The 17,416-nt window shown below is 45.8% G+C and overlaps 2 protein-coding genes across 2 annotated transcripts; one reads left to right on the forward strand and one right to left on the reverse strand.

The window, feature by feature from the left end:
- Positions 1-1,589: 1,589 nt before the first annotated feature.
- On the reverse strand, positions 1,590-7,452 carry LOC135487739 (V-type proton ATPase subunit E-like). Its single transcript, XM_064771809.1, has 9 exons — positions 7,321-7,452; positions 6,679-6,744; positions 6,255-6,364; positions 5,940-6,006; positions 5,706-5,795; positions 3,213-3,281; positions 2,778-2,872; positions 2,268-2,355; positions 1,590-1,715 (listed from the first exon to the last, which is right to left on the reverse strand). Exons 1-9 carry the CDS (start codon positions 7,351-7,353, stop codon positions 1,653-1,655), a joined length of 681 nt encoding a protein of 226 aa, XP_064627879.1. The 5' UTR covers positions 7,354-7,452; the 3' UTR covers positions 1,590-1,652.
- Positions 7,453-10,198: 2,746 nt separating this feature from the next.
- On the forward strand, positions 10,199-14,190 carry LOC135488146 (uncharacterized). The gene is made up of 5 exons (XM_064772617.1): positions 10,199-10,272; positions 10,718-12,170; positions 12,404-12,660; positions 12,927-13,070; positions 13,319-14,190. The coding sequence occupies exons 2-5, from the start codon at positions 10,781-10,783 to the stop codon at positions 13,814-13,816; spliced, it is 2,289 nt and encodes a 762-aa protein (XP_064628687.1). The 5' UTR covers positions 10,199-10,272; positions 10,718-10,780; the 3' UTR covers positions 13,817-14,190.
- Positions 14,191-17,416: the final 3,226 nt, after the last annotated feature.

Below are 17,416 nucleotides of genomic sequence, written 5' to 3' on the forward strand. Positions count from 1 at the left end.
GTACTTGAACCCGTTACTCCAAGTGGAGCATAGGTCAACAACAAGACTTGCACTTCCTCCCGCCCTGGGCAAATCTCTCAACTTTGGTCAAGTTGATCCAAATCATCCTTGCCTCCTGTCTGGTCACCATCTGCCTTGCGGGTTCTTCCTGTCTTGAGGGTACCCTTTATCGACCTTTTGGCAATGTTTAGAGAGATCTCTGTCTTGATGGAACCAGAGTTGCCAAGGAGTAACTACCTGCATGGTGCCAAAGATGTACGTGTGCCAAGGTTCCTCCGATCCACGCTCATTGTGACCAAAGTTGTCTTAGAATTGTCTACAGATGTGAACAATCTGGTAATTGGTAACCAGGACATCCAAACAAGGGAATTGTTAAGACTGATTCTCCTGTACTCTGGAGACAACAATACGAAGCAAGGACGTTTTGTCTGCCAATGTGGACCGAGGATATGATCTCCCCAACATTTCACAACGGGCGAATACATGCAGCTCCAATACAGTGGTACAGCACTGTAAGTAAAACTAAAAGAAGCAAGATTACACCATCCAGTAATCTAAATCTCCACAAACGAGGACGTCCTGATGAAGAACAACCACAAAACAATGATGTAGATTTAAACAGAATTTTATTCGTACAGCGACAGTTTGACAGGTTGGGAGGTGTAATATTCTCATCTACGACCAGAACTAGACGCAAAGGTGGATGTACAAATCCTTGCCCTGATAGAAGTTTGGATTTTCAACTATTCCTACTGAAAGATGGTGGAATAATTTTGCATGCATTTTAAACCTATTTACCTCATTGAGTTTTTTGTGGGGAAAGAGATCTCCACTTCCCCAATGCCCCATCAAGTAAACCCTCTTCCCCTGCATGCTCCCCCAACCAACATGCTAACATGACTTAGAACACACACTGATCAAATCTGCCTGAACACCAGACAGTCTAGATAATCCTAGCCACAGCCATCCAAAGCCTCCAGATTCTGGGAAAGCGGCATCAATTCGTTACATACCTAGATATGACCAATAGGTCAAAAGATGACACAATTCCCACCCCTCTCTCAAGAGACAGGCCGGATTTCTACATTTCTACACTCTACTCATATAGACAAAATATACACATCAATAATTTATAATTAACATCCAGGAACGAAACCAATAATGATCATTTGATGTCAGCCCTGCAGTGCAGACAGCAGCCTTGCTTCTTCTCAGTCACATTGGACTTTCAACTCAATTGTATTCCACCACAAACTTCCTTCAACTGTTAGGAACTGCAGCTCTCTGTTATCTTTCAAGGGACAACTCAAACATTTGCTTTTTAAAGAGGCCTATCAAGCGCTTTGAGCGGCCAGTTAATGGTTGGATACTGCGCTATATAAGACTCGTATTATTATTATTATTATTATTATGACCACAAAATAACAGCACATTTACTTGTAATAATAAGAATGTTTCAGTTGGGAATCATATAGCTTATATTCAGGTCTTACATGTACATGTACTGTGACACAGTTCATCCAAGTCTTAGGCATACACATGTTGACGGTACATATCCAGAAAGACATTCAAACTCTATGCCAGACCACAGCAGCTGCAGGTTCTATGACAAAGGAATGATTTGTTCTTTAGGTAGGTACACCAGGAGGATTCTAATCGAAGAACTTTCGGTTGGGGTTGTGTCCAAACATCATCTCTCTTAGTTCAGGTAACATCTGCCAAAGAATAATTGATAGGAATATTGAAAGAATAGCAAGTTAAGCATATCGAATTTGAAACTTGTTCAACTGAGCTCTCTTCACTCAACATCCAAGACCTTGTACAAAGGTGCACACATTAACCAAAGTCCACCACCTTTTACAAACTACTGACAGAATTCGCATCCGTTGGCTTAATGTGGTGACGTAAGTTCTTCGACACCAAAAGATTCTCACAGTGTAGGTCCTGACTTGTCACTTGAAGCTGCTTCGATACATGTAAGCCATATTAACCAGGGAGAAGATCGGCAGTGACCTCATTACGGGAACATGCCGATGTCCAACTTGCACCACTACCCTATGTGAGGCCCTATCTAGGCAGCACAGCAATGGCAGGAATAAAGTGTGGCAATGCTAACACTTAATGGTCGGTGACGTCAGCACGGTCCAAGCTATCGACTGATGACAATGTCTAAATGACATCACCACACAGCCTCTCTATTCTTGCTTGTCATTCATACAATTTGATGTTCATGAAAACACTGGCAGATCAGATCACTGAAGACTTACCTGGCCTTTGACCAATTCTAATCGTTCTTCAAGTGAATTCACCACCTTGATTTTTCCCTTATTAGTTGTAACAATTACACCACCAGCACTGTAACAGAGAGGAGACATATCAGAACAGACGTCATTATATCAAGTCACTACCAACACATATTATATCAAGTCACTACCAACACATATTATATCAAGTCACCACCAACACATATTATATCAAGTCACTACCAACACATATTATATCAAGTCACTACCAACACATATTATATCAAGTCACCACCAACACATATTATATCAAGTCACCACCAACACATATTATATCAAGTCACTACCAACACATATTATCAATACAGTAATTGTGATCCACCGCAAGAAAGAGCACTATTCTCAAACTGCCAACATTATATAAATCTTACCCACCACAGACGGTAACATGCCGAATGTCGCCCCGCCGGGATGCAATCTCTCCCGAGGCTTTGTCATGATATCAGGCTCTGTCATGACATCGTGCCAACTTACCAATCAGAAGGTAAGAAATTCTCACTCTCAACAGTAATCTTGACGTCTTTCTTGACCACATCACGGTATTGACTAAGAGCATACTGGCTGACCTCCTAAAATGTAGAGATGATCTAGAAATGTTAGGACCATCACATTTGGCTGCAACAGTAATAATGTGTCAAACAGATGCAGTCATCATGACTTGGAAGTTGGTCAACACTCATTCTGTTTTACTACTTTGGACGGAGATAATATCTCACCATAAATGCTGGCTACGATGATGTCACAGCAACAACCCATTTCCATCAATTACTTACACATCACATCACAATTGTTTTGAACTTTGAACTACCGGTACGTATATTAATGTCGGGGTTTGTCTCGTTAACAGTAGCCAATGTTCAGAGAGCAAGTCTACCCTGCAGTTATGTCATATGATGAAAGCCTGCTAACCTTGACTAAGTTGACATCTTGTTGCCGACATATAATCACCACTTCAGTTTCTACTAATTGGAACAGAGCCTGAAAGAAACAACAAAGAACCTTGCATACATTTATATCTTGTTTGTTTTTAAGTCAAACATCAACTTTCAATGCCTTTAAAACACCAGAATAAGACCACTGGGCGAGACTGCAGCCTTTTTACCTGAAATCATCTCTAGCATCAGCAGTGTTCTTAACACAGGTGAGGTCATACCCATTAAGAGGTGTGTTGCCTTTGTGTGATACAGGCCTCCTCACTGATAAGAGGTGTGTTGCCTTTGTGTGATACAGGCATCCTTACAGATAAGAGGTGTGTTGCCTTTGTGTGATACAGGCATCCTTACAGATAAGAGGTGTGTTGCCTTTGTGTGATACAGGCCTCCTCACAGATAAGAGGTGTGTTGCCTTTGTGTGATACAGGCCTCCTCACAGATAAGAGGTGTGTTGCCTTTGTGTGATACAGGCCTCCTTACAGATAAGAGGTGTGTTGCCTTTGTGTGATACAGGCCTCCTCACAGATAAGAGGTGTGTTGCCTTTGTGTGATATAGGCATCCTTACAGATAAGAGGTGTGTTGCCTTTGTGTGATACAGGCATCCTTACAGATAAGAGGTGTGTTGCCTTTGTGTGATACAGGCATCCTCACAGATAAGAGGTGTGTTGCCTTTGTGTGATACAGGCCTCCTCACAGATAAGAGGTGTGTTGCCTCGGTGTGATATAGGCCTCCTCACAGATAAGAGGTGTGTTGCCTCGGTGTGATATAGGCCTCCTCACAGATAAGAGGTGTGTTGCCTTTGTGTGATACAGGCCTCCTCACTGATAAGAGGTGTGTTGCCTTTGTGTGATACAGGCATCCTCACAGATAAGAGGTGTGTTGCCTTTGTGTGATACAGGCATCCTTACAGATAAGAGGTGTGTTGCCTTTGTGTGATACAGGCCTCCTCACAGATAAGAGGTGTGTTGCCTTTGTGTGATACAGGCCTCCTCACAGATAAGAGGTGTGTTGCCTCGGTGTGATATAGGCCTCCTCACAGATAAGAGGTGTGTTGCCTCGGTGTGATATAGGCCTCCTCACAGATAAGAGGTGTGTTGCCTTTGTGTGATACAGGCCTCCTCACTGATAAGAGGTGTGTTGCCTTTGTGTGATACAGGCATCCTTACAGATAAGAGGTGTGTTGCCTTTGTGTGATACAGGCATCCTTACAGATAAGAGGTGTGTTGCCTTTGTGTGATACAGGCCTCCTCACTGATAAGAGGTGTGTTGCCTTTGTGTGATACAGGCATCCTTACAGATAAGAGGTGTGTTGCCTTTGTGTGATACAGGCCTCCTCACAGATAAGAGGTGTGTTGCCTTTGTGTGATACAGGCCTCCTCACAGATAAGAGGTGTGTTGCCTTTGTGTGATACAGGCATCCTTACAGATAAGAGGTGTGTTGCCTTTGTGTGATACAGGCCTCCTCACAGATAAGAGGTGTGTTGCCTTTGTGTGATACAGGCCTCCTCACAGATAAGAGGTGTGTTGCCTTTGTGTGATACAGGCATCCTTACAGATAAGAGGTGTGTTGCCTTTGTGTGATACAGGCATCCTTACAGATAAGAGGTGTGTTGCCTTTGTGTGATACAGGCCTCCTCACTGATAAGAGGTGTGTTGCCTTTGTGTGATACAGGCATCCTTACAGATAAGAGGTGTGTTGCCTTTGTGTGATACAGGCCTCCTCACTGATAAGAGGTGTGTTGCCTTTGTGTGATACAGGCATCCTTACAGATAAGAGGTGTGTTGCCTTTGTGTGATACAGGCATCCTTACAGATAAGAGGTGTGTTGCCTTTGTGTGATACAGGCATCCTCACAGATAAGAGGTGTGTTGCCTTTGTGTGATACAGGCATCCTTACAGATAAGAGGTGTGTTGCATTTGTGTGATACAGGCCTCCTCACAGATAAGAGGTGTGTTTCCTTTGTGTGATACAGGCCTCCTCACAGATAAGAGGTGTGTTGCCTTTGTGTGATACAGGCATCCTTACAGATAAGAGGTGTGTTGCCTTTGTGTGATACAGGCATCCTTACAGATAAGAGGTGTGTTGCCTTTGTGTGATACAGGCCTCCTCACTGATAAGAGGTGTGTTGCCTTTGTGTGATACAGGCATCCTCACTGATAAGAGGTGTGTTGCCTTTGTGTGATACAGGCATCCTTACAGATAAGAGGTGTGTTGCCTTTGTGTGATACAGGCATCCTTACAGATAAGAGGTGTGTTGCCTTTGTGTGATACAGGCATCCTCACAGATAAGAGGTGTGTTGCCTTTGTGTGATGTCTCTGAATTTCAGGGGTTGCAGTGTCCTTATCAATTTCAAAATAGTTTCTTAAGCCATCGGCCATGTCTCACAATTAGATAGGTTACTGCAGGGTCAAGTAAAGCAATATCAATTCAGTCTTGTAAAGTCTTGCAATGTCTAACTGGACATACCTGAGCTATGAGACCTTGCAAGAGTTCTTTATATTTAGCTTGGTTTGTTGTGATTTGTACCAGCCGACTGCGCGCTTCATCGTGAAGATTCTGAAGAAAAGATACAGTTCAAAAACTAATGTTTAATTTTCAAAGTGTAGAGCACTGAGAGGTTATATTATTTCTCCATATTTATGTCATGATTGGTAATTTATTCACAAATTTCACCCCGAGTTAGTCTTAGATTAGTCTTACCTTTAAATGGTCTTCCCTGGCTTTCAAAATCTTTAAACGAGCTTGATTTAGAAGGTTCGAGTTTTGGCTGAAAAAGACTAACAATACTGAGTATCGTTCATCTTTATGAAATAGACATTGGGAGAGAACATGCTCAGCCCACACTCTTGTCTTCATCAGATGGTCTGGTTTTGTCTGATTGTAAATGCCAATATTTTGAATTATTGGACAGTATAAAATCTCACAATTCAAGACAACACAGTCCAACCCCTCTTTTCGCCAAGATACCAACACTAACAGTTTTTTCCATTTTATGTGGCTCACATCAAAACTTACATTTTCTTCTGTAGTTCCACTTGCTTCTCCTTCCTTTCATAGATTTCCATGATTTTGACACGCTGCTGTTGCACTAAACGACCTTTCTCAATGTTAAACTCTTCTTCTGCCTGAAAGAATCAAACATGATGAAAACATCTCTGATACAAGAAAAATCAACAACAATGCTTCATAATCGTATACTAGGAGACTCTTCCAGGCATCACAATTTGTTACTCTCAAACTTCATGAACCGCCATACAAAATTTGCTCCTCAAAACTACACCTAAACTAAATGACAAAAACAATGACCTACATTAAATTCATATATGTTCCATTACACTTATATAGTTCAAATGTTCCAAGCTTTACAAGCTTCAAGAAACAATTACTTCAAGCCTTGGATAAGGACGATGTTTTGTCTTTCACTCAGAAATTAAATTACCTTGGCATCAATTTCTTCAGCTTTTTCATTGGCCTCCTGGTCAATGAAGGCCATCATGTGCTTGATCTGGAAAATAAGGGCGAAGTATTAGTAAAACATCATATATACCGGTATATAAGAAAAAGTAATTGTTTATCGTGGCTTGCATTAATTTTAACATGTTGCACAAGCTGGACTGGGCTTCGAGGAATGCCAGGCTTACTCAGTTTTTTCACGGGAAGTTGCGATTTGGAACGGAAAGCCAACATCGCGTCATATATGTATCATGTACAAAATACTAGTATGCTGGGGATCCAGCTTCCAGCCCAGCCCAGGCCCAGGCCCAGGTAGGATATCTGGCCGGACCAGGTAGGATATCTCATCTGCCCGGACGGTAGGCTGAACGAAAAAACTACAGACAATTTCCAGTGAATTCTAACGCAGCACAAACACCCAAAAGGATCATGAAAGCCGCAAATGATGATGGAATAGACTGAACTTTCTAAAAATTTTATATTTTGATTGAGTGATTTTTCACACACAAAAATACATGTGAAAATGCACTGGAGGCCTCTGGACATTTGCAACAAATTTTCAACAATCAAATATTTACAGATCTTGGCCGTTGATTATGAGGAAATTGCATGGAAGTGTGTCAGTTACCTGCTTCTGAACGTCGGCATCACTCAGCGGCATTTTTGAACTTTTGGAAAGGCTGTTATTCTATAAAATCAAGTTGAAAATTTGGAAATTTGTCTTCTTCGAAGTGAAAATGGCTTCCTCGTACGAAGTCATGTGATCTGAGAAATGGGAATTCCCTTGATGGGGACGGAATCCGGTCGTTTCGGTTTCGCCCCCAGTCGTTTCGCTCCATATCGAAGGCGTTTCGCTCCTTGGGTCTTTCTGTTGGGATTGAGAAATTACCCACCCAAGTACAATGAATTAAAATTTAGATTTGTTGACATTCATAGATAAACTCCACAAGCAAGCCTGGGTGGAGAGAAGCTAGTGCATGCCCAAGTGCATGCCCAAGGATGCGATATGTACCGGTGTGCCGGTGATGTCGACGCTATTTCATGCCGTCGTCCCCAAAGGGAATCGGAGATTTCCCGAACGTTTCCGTAAAATGCCGAATGAAATCATTCTGGTGTCGATGCCGGTGATGTCGACGCTGTTTCGGCCGTCATCCACAAAGGGAATCGGAGATTTCCCGAACGTTTCCGTTAAATGCCGAATGAAATCACTTTTGGTGTCGATGCCGGTGATGCTGACTCTGTCCATGCTGTTATCCACCTTGCAATAGAGACAACCTAATATGCACTGGGGAACACCAGCGCCTGTAATGTATATAGCGAGGATGTCTCAAGGCACTCTTGAAGACAGTCACCCCCTGGCCAAAGAGACAACCTCACATGCACCTGGTGCTGTCTGAACCGGGACCCTACTAGCCATTAAGTTCATGCACTCCCCCGGGTTACCTGAAACAGCTCATGTACCATGCACAAATTGTGTACCACATGGCACACCCTGTAGCATATGGCACACTCAGCAATAGTATATTATTAGAAACACGGCACACCCTGTAGAGAATTGATACATTCAGTAGAGACATGGTACACCCTGTAGAAACATGTTCACTTTGCTGGAAGAGCGACATCCATGCGGTCAGACAGAGTACGCCTAGTAAAGGGGCATGGACTTGGTACACTATGTATAGCAACACTGCGATGGTGCGCTATGAAGGGGGAGGGCACATCCAGAAGAGGCATAGGGTACCATGTAGAACCTGACACACCCTGCAGATCAGAGCAATGGCACACAATTGGGGACAAGGCGCACGTAGCGAAAAGGAACATCCATTAGAGGGAAGGACCAGGCCGGTCTATTGTCTCTTTGGCAAAAGTCATTTCTAAGGAACATGGTCCTCCCCAGCAGATATACAACATAGAGCTGACGGTAAATCCATATGATATTTGTCACATCTTTACAAGTCTTCGTCACTGTCAGGTACTGCCATCTAAGCTAAGAAATTTGAACTAAGCATTTGCGTAAAATTAAAAATATCGCCCGTTTTCAGGGCGGGGGACGATTTACAGCTGGAACCCCTGAACCAGCTCCTGCAGATCCGTCATCCATCAAGTCAAAGCAAGTATGAACCTGGTTTAATCATGCGGTTTGTGGTGTTTGTAGACACACCCGTTATACTGTCGTAATAGTCGCATAATAATATGTTCTGTGGAATATCGTTGTCTTCTGTGAGCCTGGCGCGATGAGCCAGTTTGTAACTTTCGTATGGTGAAATAAACCACGTGATTATACCTTGAAGATCTGTTTATTGGTATACATAACACGGTTTATCTTAACTGCACTATACATATCAAGTTGTTTATATACCCGTCTGTTCCTTGCGACATTGCTCCCATGGGGACGTCTTGTATACTTTTCATGTAGTACTGCTGTTCCACGGCAGGGGAGCGAGGGAGCAACGACTGTCGTTTGAATTGACCAGAACCTGGTATAACTGTTCTAAAAGATTGATTCAGAGTGGGAACAGGACCTGATAACCCCACCGTCTTGCCAAAAGTGGTGAAAGATCAGATTAGTGATAGCCAATATTTCTCTGGCATGATAGACAATGATGAATTGGGGAAACGATTCGTCTTGAAGACATTAGTGTGAGCTCCAGGTGATGGTGAACAGGGGAACAATCCATCTGACAGAGTGCTGAATTGGAGGAACAACCAATCTTGAAGACATACTAGTGCTAGCTAATGACTTGGACAAGTGGTGCGCAGTTGATTCTGCAGGTATGAAATGTGAAACTCTCCGAACTGGCGAACTCGCAAAACAGGGATCCTTGTGAACAAAAACGGCACATCTCTAACCTACTGATTGTAAAGGTTCAGTGCGATGCGACGACTCGTACCTTTAAACAATTCAAGGAGCTAGAGATGAGGGACGATCACAACCAGACCGGGCCTGGCTGCTCCATATTGTCGCACAACTCGTGTTAGGTCATTTCAGCTGTGCGCAAATCGGACCATCGTCATATCAGGGACCGAAGTTCTGAAGTGTCGTATACCCAGATGCAGTCACAATCAGGATATCGTGTCGTGTCATCACGGTTAGAGAGATGAGACAGTCACAACCAGGCATAATCGGGCGAGACAGCTCCTCCGTCTCACCAAGGCTTGCAGAGATTGATGCCGTCAATGATGAGAAAGTGTACCCTAAGGGAAATGTGTCTTATTTTCACCATTCCATCATGGTGAATTAGGACGGTGAAATATTTCACCCATGGTAAATTAAGATTTTTCTATGGTGAATCCGAGATTTTTTTCGTATGGACAGCCGTCCCCATTACCGCTCAAACAATCCTTTTAAGAACAGCCGAAGACGGAAACATTGCAGGATTATGATGAAATACGCATATGTACTAGAACTACCACAACATAGGGATTTCTTCGTTCCAATAAATACTCCGGAACCGTGGTCCATATTTTCTATAGACCCAATGGAGATCACGAATGCATGTAGGCCTATTGTATTGCATGTATTGCAAGGCAAAGGAGTTTCATTTTAAAGAAATATTTCCTCTTTTCAGACTCAGACAGCGTAAGTTTCCAAACAAAATTTAGTTCAGCGTGTGCAGTAAGATCTTTAGCAGAATTAAAGACCGGCTTTGGCAAATGAAATATGTAGTTTTCCATGTTGTTGATGTTATTCTTTTGATTGATGTAGGCCTACGATCGAGTGCTGTTCCTCGCATGCATCGCTCATATGAGCACTACAGAGCAGCCTGCGCTGGAGGGTGACAAATGAAATAGCATTGAGTGACTTGACAACCAACTCACTACCACGCCTGCAGCTTGCAGAGTGCAGCCGTTACGTTTCTCTAAACACTTCAATCAAGTCGGCACCGCATCGTTTGACGTTTTGATTGACAAAAGAAACCTTTGTATTGTATTTGACTTTATTCGTCAGAAAAGTGCCAGTGCCAGTGACGCTGTCAGTCGTCAGGTCGTAACGAAATTCCACTCTAATTGGTTTATCTTTACAGGTCTTTGGTTTGTTGATATAGAGAGCTAGATGAATCAGGTAGATACCAATCTACGATGACACAATGAAGGACACCTCAAACTTAGCTGACCCTTGTGAGGTTTCAACTCCAGAACCATTCCGTTACGAAACAAAATATCTAGTCCTCAAGTTTCTAGGCCTTTCTCAATCGGGCTCATCGTTCGGGAGCTCGGGATCAGGCTCGCATAATGACTCGGATGACTTGTCACCCAATAGTAGTATCTTGGTAAATTACCAGTCATCGCGGAGTATCTCGCATACCTCGGAAGATAACTGGTCATGGAAAAGTGGAAGTCATTCCTCATCGGCATCAATCGGGAAGTTGAACTTGTCTCTGGGAAGTGCCGGTTTAAAAGATCTGAAAGACTTTCGCTCCGTGTCTCAACCACAGTCATACTCTGATCGCGGCGAGTTTCCAGGAGTTACTGCATTGAAGGACACAAAGGAATTTCGTTCCTCATCTCAACCGCAGTCATACTCAGACCGTGGTGAGTTTCCACTGCGTGTTAAAAAAGCATCCAAATCCACCCAATTGACTCCGAATAGTTGTTTCTCATCAGAGTCGAGTTTGAACGTATCTGGGCCAGCTGTGAAAGGTGTGACCGAGAATGACCACTCCTGTGGCTCTCCGTCACAGTTAGTCTTGCGTCAGAAGAAGCACAAGATTATAAAACCAAAGCCATTAACTTTGGGCGATAGATTTGGTGTACCTGGTGATCCTGATTTAGAATCTCCAATCCTAGGCGATTGCCAATTGCGGCCACAATCGGTGGACAATTTGAACTTGGTCTCACAAAGTGGGGCTGATTCCCCTGCGATAACTAGTCAGGCTGATGGTCCTAGTACTAAACGAGACAGTGTTAAAACTCTAGAAGGGACGCCAGAAGACAGGTCAGAATGGGAAGGCCGCCATTCTCGACAAGATGTATTCACAAGTGACAGCTATGAAAGTGTTGATACATTATTAGGTGAGGAGTATCAGAATGTTGAAGCAGATTCGGCTGATGTTTTTGATGACCAGGACAGTGAGGCACAAACAGGGAGTGGGCTGAATTGGGAGTTGGGGAATGTTCCTGGGGAGGAGTCAGACAAAAGTGAACGTGCAGAGGACATGACAGACGGGCCTGGACTGCAGGCTGTGGGAGGACAAGAGAGCCAAAAACCTGCCTACATGGATCTGCTTCCTGGGCCGATTCAACCTCCTGATTCACTAAAGGGGAGATATGAGAGTGGAGCCTTCAATCAGTCTATCAAACACGGTGCTGGTGATCGTTCTGGACTCAACTTGGAGGGTTTGGCGATGCTACAGCCTAACACACTGACAGTCGAAGAGACTCCCATGCGAAGACGCTACTCATTCAATACGATGGTGAACTACTTGCAGGATGACGTCTCCGAGGCCTTGGCCGACTTGCAAGTGGAGCTCAATGAAGGTGGGTAGAAAATGCGAGCATCTTTTAAGATGAGCTATTTTGGTTTACATCAGTATGTTAAAACCATCAATAATATGGATGGCCAGATTCAAAGTAGAAATGATGGATGTTCATCCATGGGGCCCTTACCAGAGCACGTTATGTTCAGGGGACCTACACGTAATGGTTTAATTTGGGAATCTCTGTATTGTAGTATTGACATTGATGTTGACTTTATCCAATTCTCTTTGTAGCGAGCCATTCCCAACATATCCCGCTGACTTCAGAGAGCCCATTCTCACCCCAGAGCCCTTGCACCAACGTTGCCCATGTCCTTGGTGTGATAGGGGACCAGGTCAACCAAGAGTATGCGCACATCTTGGAGCAGGCCTCGAACCATGTCCTACCCCGACAAGAGTTAGTTGGCTACGATGATTTTCGAGAGGCAGCTCAGCAGATTGTTGAAACAACGTCCCAAACCTTGGAGCCCAGTGTGCGGCATTGGTATCAGGTGAGGTGCACTGACTTTGTTGTCTCAAAGGTTATCTTCTGGTTCATTTTATGACAAGGGTCATGTTATTGTTTAGCTGCTTTAATAGGGTGCACTGATTTTCACAAGGGTATAAAATGTCTCCGTCAAATGATGTGAAAACCGACAAAATGGATGTTGTATCTGTCACAACAAATGCTCCAGCAAATTCTGCTGTCAACTCTGGCGATAATATACTGACATGTGTTCAGTTGGTCAGGAAATTTATATGTCTAACTTCCTTTCAGGCAGGTCTGCTGCTGTGCTTCAGTAAGAGGGTAGCGATGGGCATGATCCAAGGTGGAGAACGGGGCCTCGGCCGGCTGGCTGAATACACAACAAGAGCGATCGAGGACACATTGGCTAACTATATCATCAATGCAGGGGGCTGGGTAGGTGTTCCTAGCTTGCACTCATGAATGTTACCCTATATTGAATGTACTTGATAGAACTGCACCCATGCCTGCTGACATAGCACTTTAGCAGTGCTTTGGTGTGTCTGCATGGTTGAATTATACCTGATAAGAGGAGTCAGAGTGACACGGGGCTGTGGACTGCCAAGACTCTAAACCTTGTTTTAGTAATGGGAGTGACTAAATGAGAATATACTCGACCAATTCTTGGTATGATTTCTTTTCAGAACTCTGTGGGCGAACTTAACTTAATGACATCATCGCCGCTGAACTCAAGCCTGTCTCTGAGCACCCACACTCCCTCACCTTCCTCTGAATCAAATCCATTTTTCACCCGACAATTGTCGGCGAAGAGTGACCCAGACTGTAACAAAGAAGCTGAACCTGATGCCCAGGTTGTTCAAGGTGATGAGGTTGGTTGTGATGAAGTTGACTGCGATACGCCTGTTGACAATGCAGAAATCGTCGCAGAAAGGTCAAGGTCGAATACAGCAATATTCCAAGGAGCAGCGATGTCTGACGATGATGGTTCACAGGGAGACAGGTTTGAGATACTCAACGTCAGGGAGGGTGACGCAGCAGATGTGGAAGAGGATGTCAACAATGATACAGCAGCCGACGCGGAACAAAGTCGTGTGAACAGGTATCTTGGTTACGTGCAGGCGGGTATGACCATGGTGGCTCTTTCTGCTAGTGTGGCCATTTCAATTGTCAACAGACAATGAGTGAGTGTGTGATTAGTCAGTGCAGTGTTTGGTGAGTGGTTCCTGCCTATTCCTGTCATTGTCAACCACCATTGCTGTCAAGCCTATCTCCATTTGTTGTTGAGATAACACTTACTACACAGTCAAGGCTTTTCAACTTCTCCTCAACTCGGCCTTTTACTGAAAGTCTCTGAAGCTCAAAGAGATTTTCTTTTCATTTGCCATGTGTTTGGGCATTAAATGTGATTGGGAAGTTCAAAACAAAACATTTTGAAAATGAATTTTTGTGCGAAGTGGCTGGGGACGGGAGCCTGCTTGTTTTTTGGTGCCCCCTGGTTGAGCTCTGCATCCAAACAGGCTGGTGCCCCCTGGTTGAGCTCTGCATCCAAACAGGCTGGTGCCCCCTGGTTGAGCTCTGCATCCAAACAGGCTGGTGCCCCCTGGTTGAGCTCTGCATCCAAACAGGCTGGTCCCCCTGGTTGAGCTCTGCATCCAAACAGGCTGGTGCCCCCTGGTTGAGCTCTGCATCCAAACAGGCTGGTGCCCCCTGGTTGAGCTCTGCATCCAAACAGGCTGGTGCCCCCTGGTTGAGCTCTGCATCCAAACAGGCTGGTGCCCCCTGGTTGAGCTCTGCATCCAAACAGGCTGGTGCCCCCTGGTTGAGCTCTGCATCCAAACAGGCTGGTGCCCCCTGGTTGAGCTCTGCATCCAAACAGGCTGGTGCCCCCTGGTTGAGCTCTGCATCCAAACAGGCTGGTGCCCCCTGGTTGAGCTCTGCATCCAAACAGGCTGGTGCCCCCTGGTTGAGCTCTGCATCCAAACAGGCTGGTCCCCCTGGTTGAGCTCTGCATCCAAACAGGCTGGTGCCCCCTGGTTGAGCTCTGCATCCAAACAGGCTGGTGCCCCCTGGTTGAGCTCTGCATCCAAACAGGCTGGTGCCCCCTGGTTGAGCTCTGCATCCAAACAGGCTGGTCCCCCTGGTTGAGCTCTGCATCCAAACAGGCTGGTCCCCCTGGTTGAGCTTGGCATCCAAACAGGCTGGTGCCCCTGGTTGAGCTCTGCATCCAAACAGGCTGGTCCCCCTGGTTGAGCTCTGCATCCAAACAGGCTGGTCCCCCTGGTTGAGCTTGGCATCCAAACAGGCTGGTGCCCCTGGTTGAGCTCTGCATCCAAACAGGCTGGTGCCCCCTGGTTGAGCTCTGCATCCAAACAGGCTGGTCCCCCTGGTTGAGCTCTGCATCCAAACAGGCTGGTCCCCCTGGTTGAGCTTGGCATCCAAACAGGCTGGTCCCCCTGGTTGAGCTCTGCATCCAAACAGGCTGGTCCCCCTGGTTGAGCTCTGCATCCAAACAGGCTGGTCCCCCTGGTTGAGCTCTGCATCCAAACAGGCTGGTCCCCCTGGTTGAGCTTGGCATCCAAACAGGCTGGTCCCCCTGGTTGAGCTTGGCATCCAGACAGGCTGGTCCCCCTGGTTGAGCTCTGCATCCAAACAGGCTGGTGCCCCCTGGTTGAGCTCTGCATCCAAACAGGCTGGTCCCCTGGTTGAGCTTGGCATCCAAACAGGCTGGTGCCCCCTGGTTGAGCTCTGCATCCAAACAGGCTGGTGCCCCCTGGTTGAGCTCTGCATCCAAACAGGCTGGTCCCCCTGGTTGAGCTCTGCATCCAGACAGGCTGGTGCCCCCTGGTTGAGCTCTGCATCCAGACAGGCTGGTCCCTCTGGTTGAGCTTGGCATCCAGACAGGCTGGTCCCCCTGGTTGAGCTCTGCATCCAGACAGGCTGGTCCCCCTGCTTGAGCTCTGCATCCAGACAGGCTGGTCCCCCTGGTTGAGCTTGGCATCCAGACAGGCTGGTGCCCCCTGGTTGAGCTCTGCATCCAGACAGGCTGGTCCCCCTGCTTGAGCTCTGCATCCAGACAGGCTGGTCCCCCTGGTTAAGCTTGGCATCCAGACAGGCTGGTGCCCCCTGGTTGAGCTCTGCATCCAGACAGGCTGGTCCCCCTGCTTGAGCTCTGCATCCAGACAGGCTGGTGCCCCCTGGTTGAGCTCTGCATCCAAACAGGCTGGTCCCCCTGGTTGAGCTCTGCATCCAAACAGGCTGGTGCCCCCTGGTTGAGCTCTGCATCCAAACAGGCTGGTGCCCCCTGGTTGAGCTCTGCATCCAAACAGGCTGGTGCCCCCTGGTTGAGCTCTGCATCCAAACAGGCTGGTCCCCCTGGTTGAGCTCTGCATCCAAACAGGCTGGTCCCCCTGGTTGAGCTCTGCATCCAGACAGGCTGGTCCCCCTGGTTGAGCTCTGCATCCAGACAGGCTGGTGCCCCCTGGTTGAGCTCTGCATCCAAACAGGCTGGTGCCCCTGGTTGAGCTCTGCATCCAAACAGGCTGGTGCCCCCTGGTTGAGCTCTGCATCCAAACAGGCTGGTGCCCCCTGGTTGAGCTCTGCATCCAAACAGGCTGGTCCCCCTGGTTGAGCTCTGCATCCAAACAGGCTGGTGCCCCCTGGTTGAGCTCTGCATCCAAACAGGCTGGTCCCCCTGCTTGAGCTCTGCATCCAGACAGGCTGGTCCCCCTGGTTGAGCTTGGCATCCAGAAAGGCTGCTCTCAATAGTAAAGTTGGGAAGCCCTAACCAGTTGAACTATTGGTTTGTAATGCCTTTTGAATTGGAAATGCCTACAGTGTCATAAGGTCTTGTGAATTGTTGAAGTGAGCTGTTATATCTTGATTCCCTCCCAAATCACATTTTGTGTTTACACTTATTTTTCAACTTCTGACATCAGTTGATACCTTGCTTGCCAGTTATGCTTGTGCTTTGCTGAGAATGAATCTGAAACATTTTATAAAGGATTTTGTAATGTTTCCCCACAGTGAACAGCAGTGTTTTGTATCATTGGGAACTCGTGCTCGTTTTAGTCTGGTGTGTCCTGTTTTGTTGCCAGATCTCTTGAATTTTTGAAGTGTGAAATGTGGCCTTCCAAGTAGCCTTGTCCTTTGTTACTGCCATCATAAATCCTTTTACCTAAATGTGGTGTTCCCAATCATCTTGGTCCTGAATTAAGGGCAAGTCCCACATTCCATTGACGACGTGTTAGGGAGGTTATGGGTGACATCACCTGCTGAAACGCTATCAATCTCTGCCTATTGAACACCCTTGTCGGTGAAGAGGAGAAAAGGCTTGGAAAGCATACTCAACAGAAATTCACGTGTTTTGTCTTTCACAAATTAGGCATTGGCAGTGTGGCCATTGTTTTAGCCTCCTTTCGATTGTTGGTGATGTGTTCACCAGCAAAGTGCCTTGTGTTGTTTAAAGTATAATTCTATAACAGTGTCGATAGTGACGTGTGATAGGTACAGATGTGACATGGATGGCAGATGAAGAACCTTCACAGTTCTTTGAGAACTGATACCTGATACGTAGTGGGTGGTGATGGTGTTAGCTATGCAATGGAATGAAACAGCCATTTCATGTTGGTATTTAAACTAGATTTTGTGTTCGACGTAAAAAAATCATATCTGCAATGTGTGCAGCAGGGATTTTCTGGTGAATGTTGAGAAAACCAAATCGAGGGTTAGTTTCGTTAAGACTTTATTGTTTGCATGAAATGCTGGTTATGAATGGAACTGGT

Source organism: Lineus longissimus, chromosome 5, assembly GCF_910592395.1.
Source record: "Lineus longissimus chromosome 5, tnLinLong1.2, whole genome shotgun sequence".
Classification (NCBI taxonomy): domain Eukaryota; kingdom Metazoa; phylum Nemertea; class Pilidiophora; order Heteronemertea; family Lineidae; genus Lineus; species Lineus longissimus.

Excerpts from the sequence above, each read along its gene's own strand:
- LOC135487739 (XM_064771809.1), bottom strand. The coding sequence starts at position 7,353 with ATGCCGCTGAGTGATGCCGACGTTCAGAAGCAG. Across the intron at positions 6,365-6,678 it reads CTGAAGAAATTGATGCCAAG|GCAGAAGAAGAGTTTAACAT; the intron begins GTAATTTAATTT and ends TGATTCTTTCAG. Across the intron at positions 2,356-2,777 it reads AATTTCTTACCTTCTGATTG|TGCTGGTGGTGTAATTGTTA; the intron begins GTAAGTTGGCAC and ends TCTCTGTTACAG.
- LOC135488146 (XM_064772617.1), top strand. The coding sequence starts at position 10,781 with ATGAAGGACACCTCAAACTTAGCTGACCCTTGTGAGGTTTCAACTCCA. Across the intron at positions 12,171-12,403 it reads GCAAGTGGAGCTCAATGAAG|CGAGCCATTCCCAACATATC; the intron begins GTGGGTAGAAAA and ends TTCTCTTTGTAG. Across the intron at positions 12,661-12,926 it reads GTGTGCGGCATTGGTATCAG|GCAGGTCTGCTGCTGTGCTT; the intron begins GTGAGGTGCACT and ends ACTTCCTTTCAG.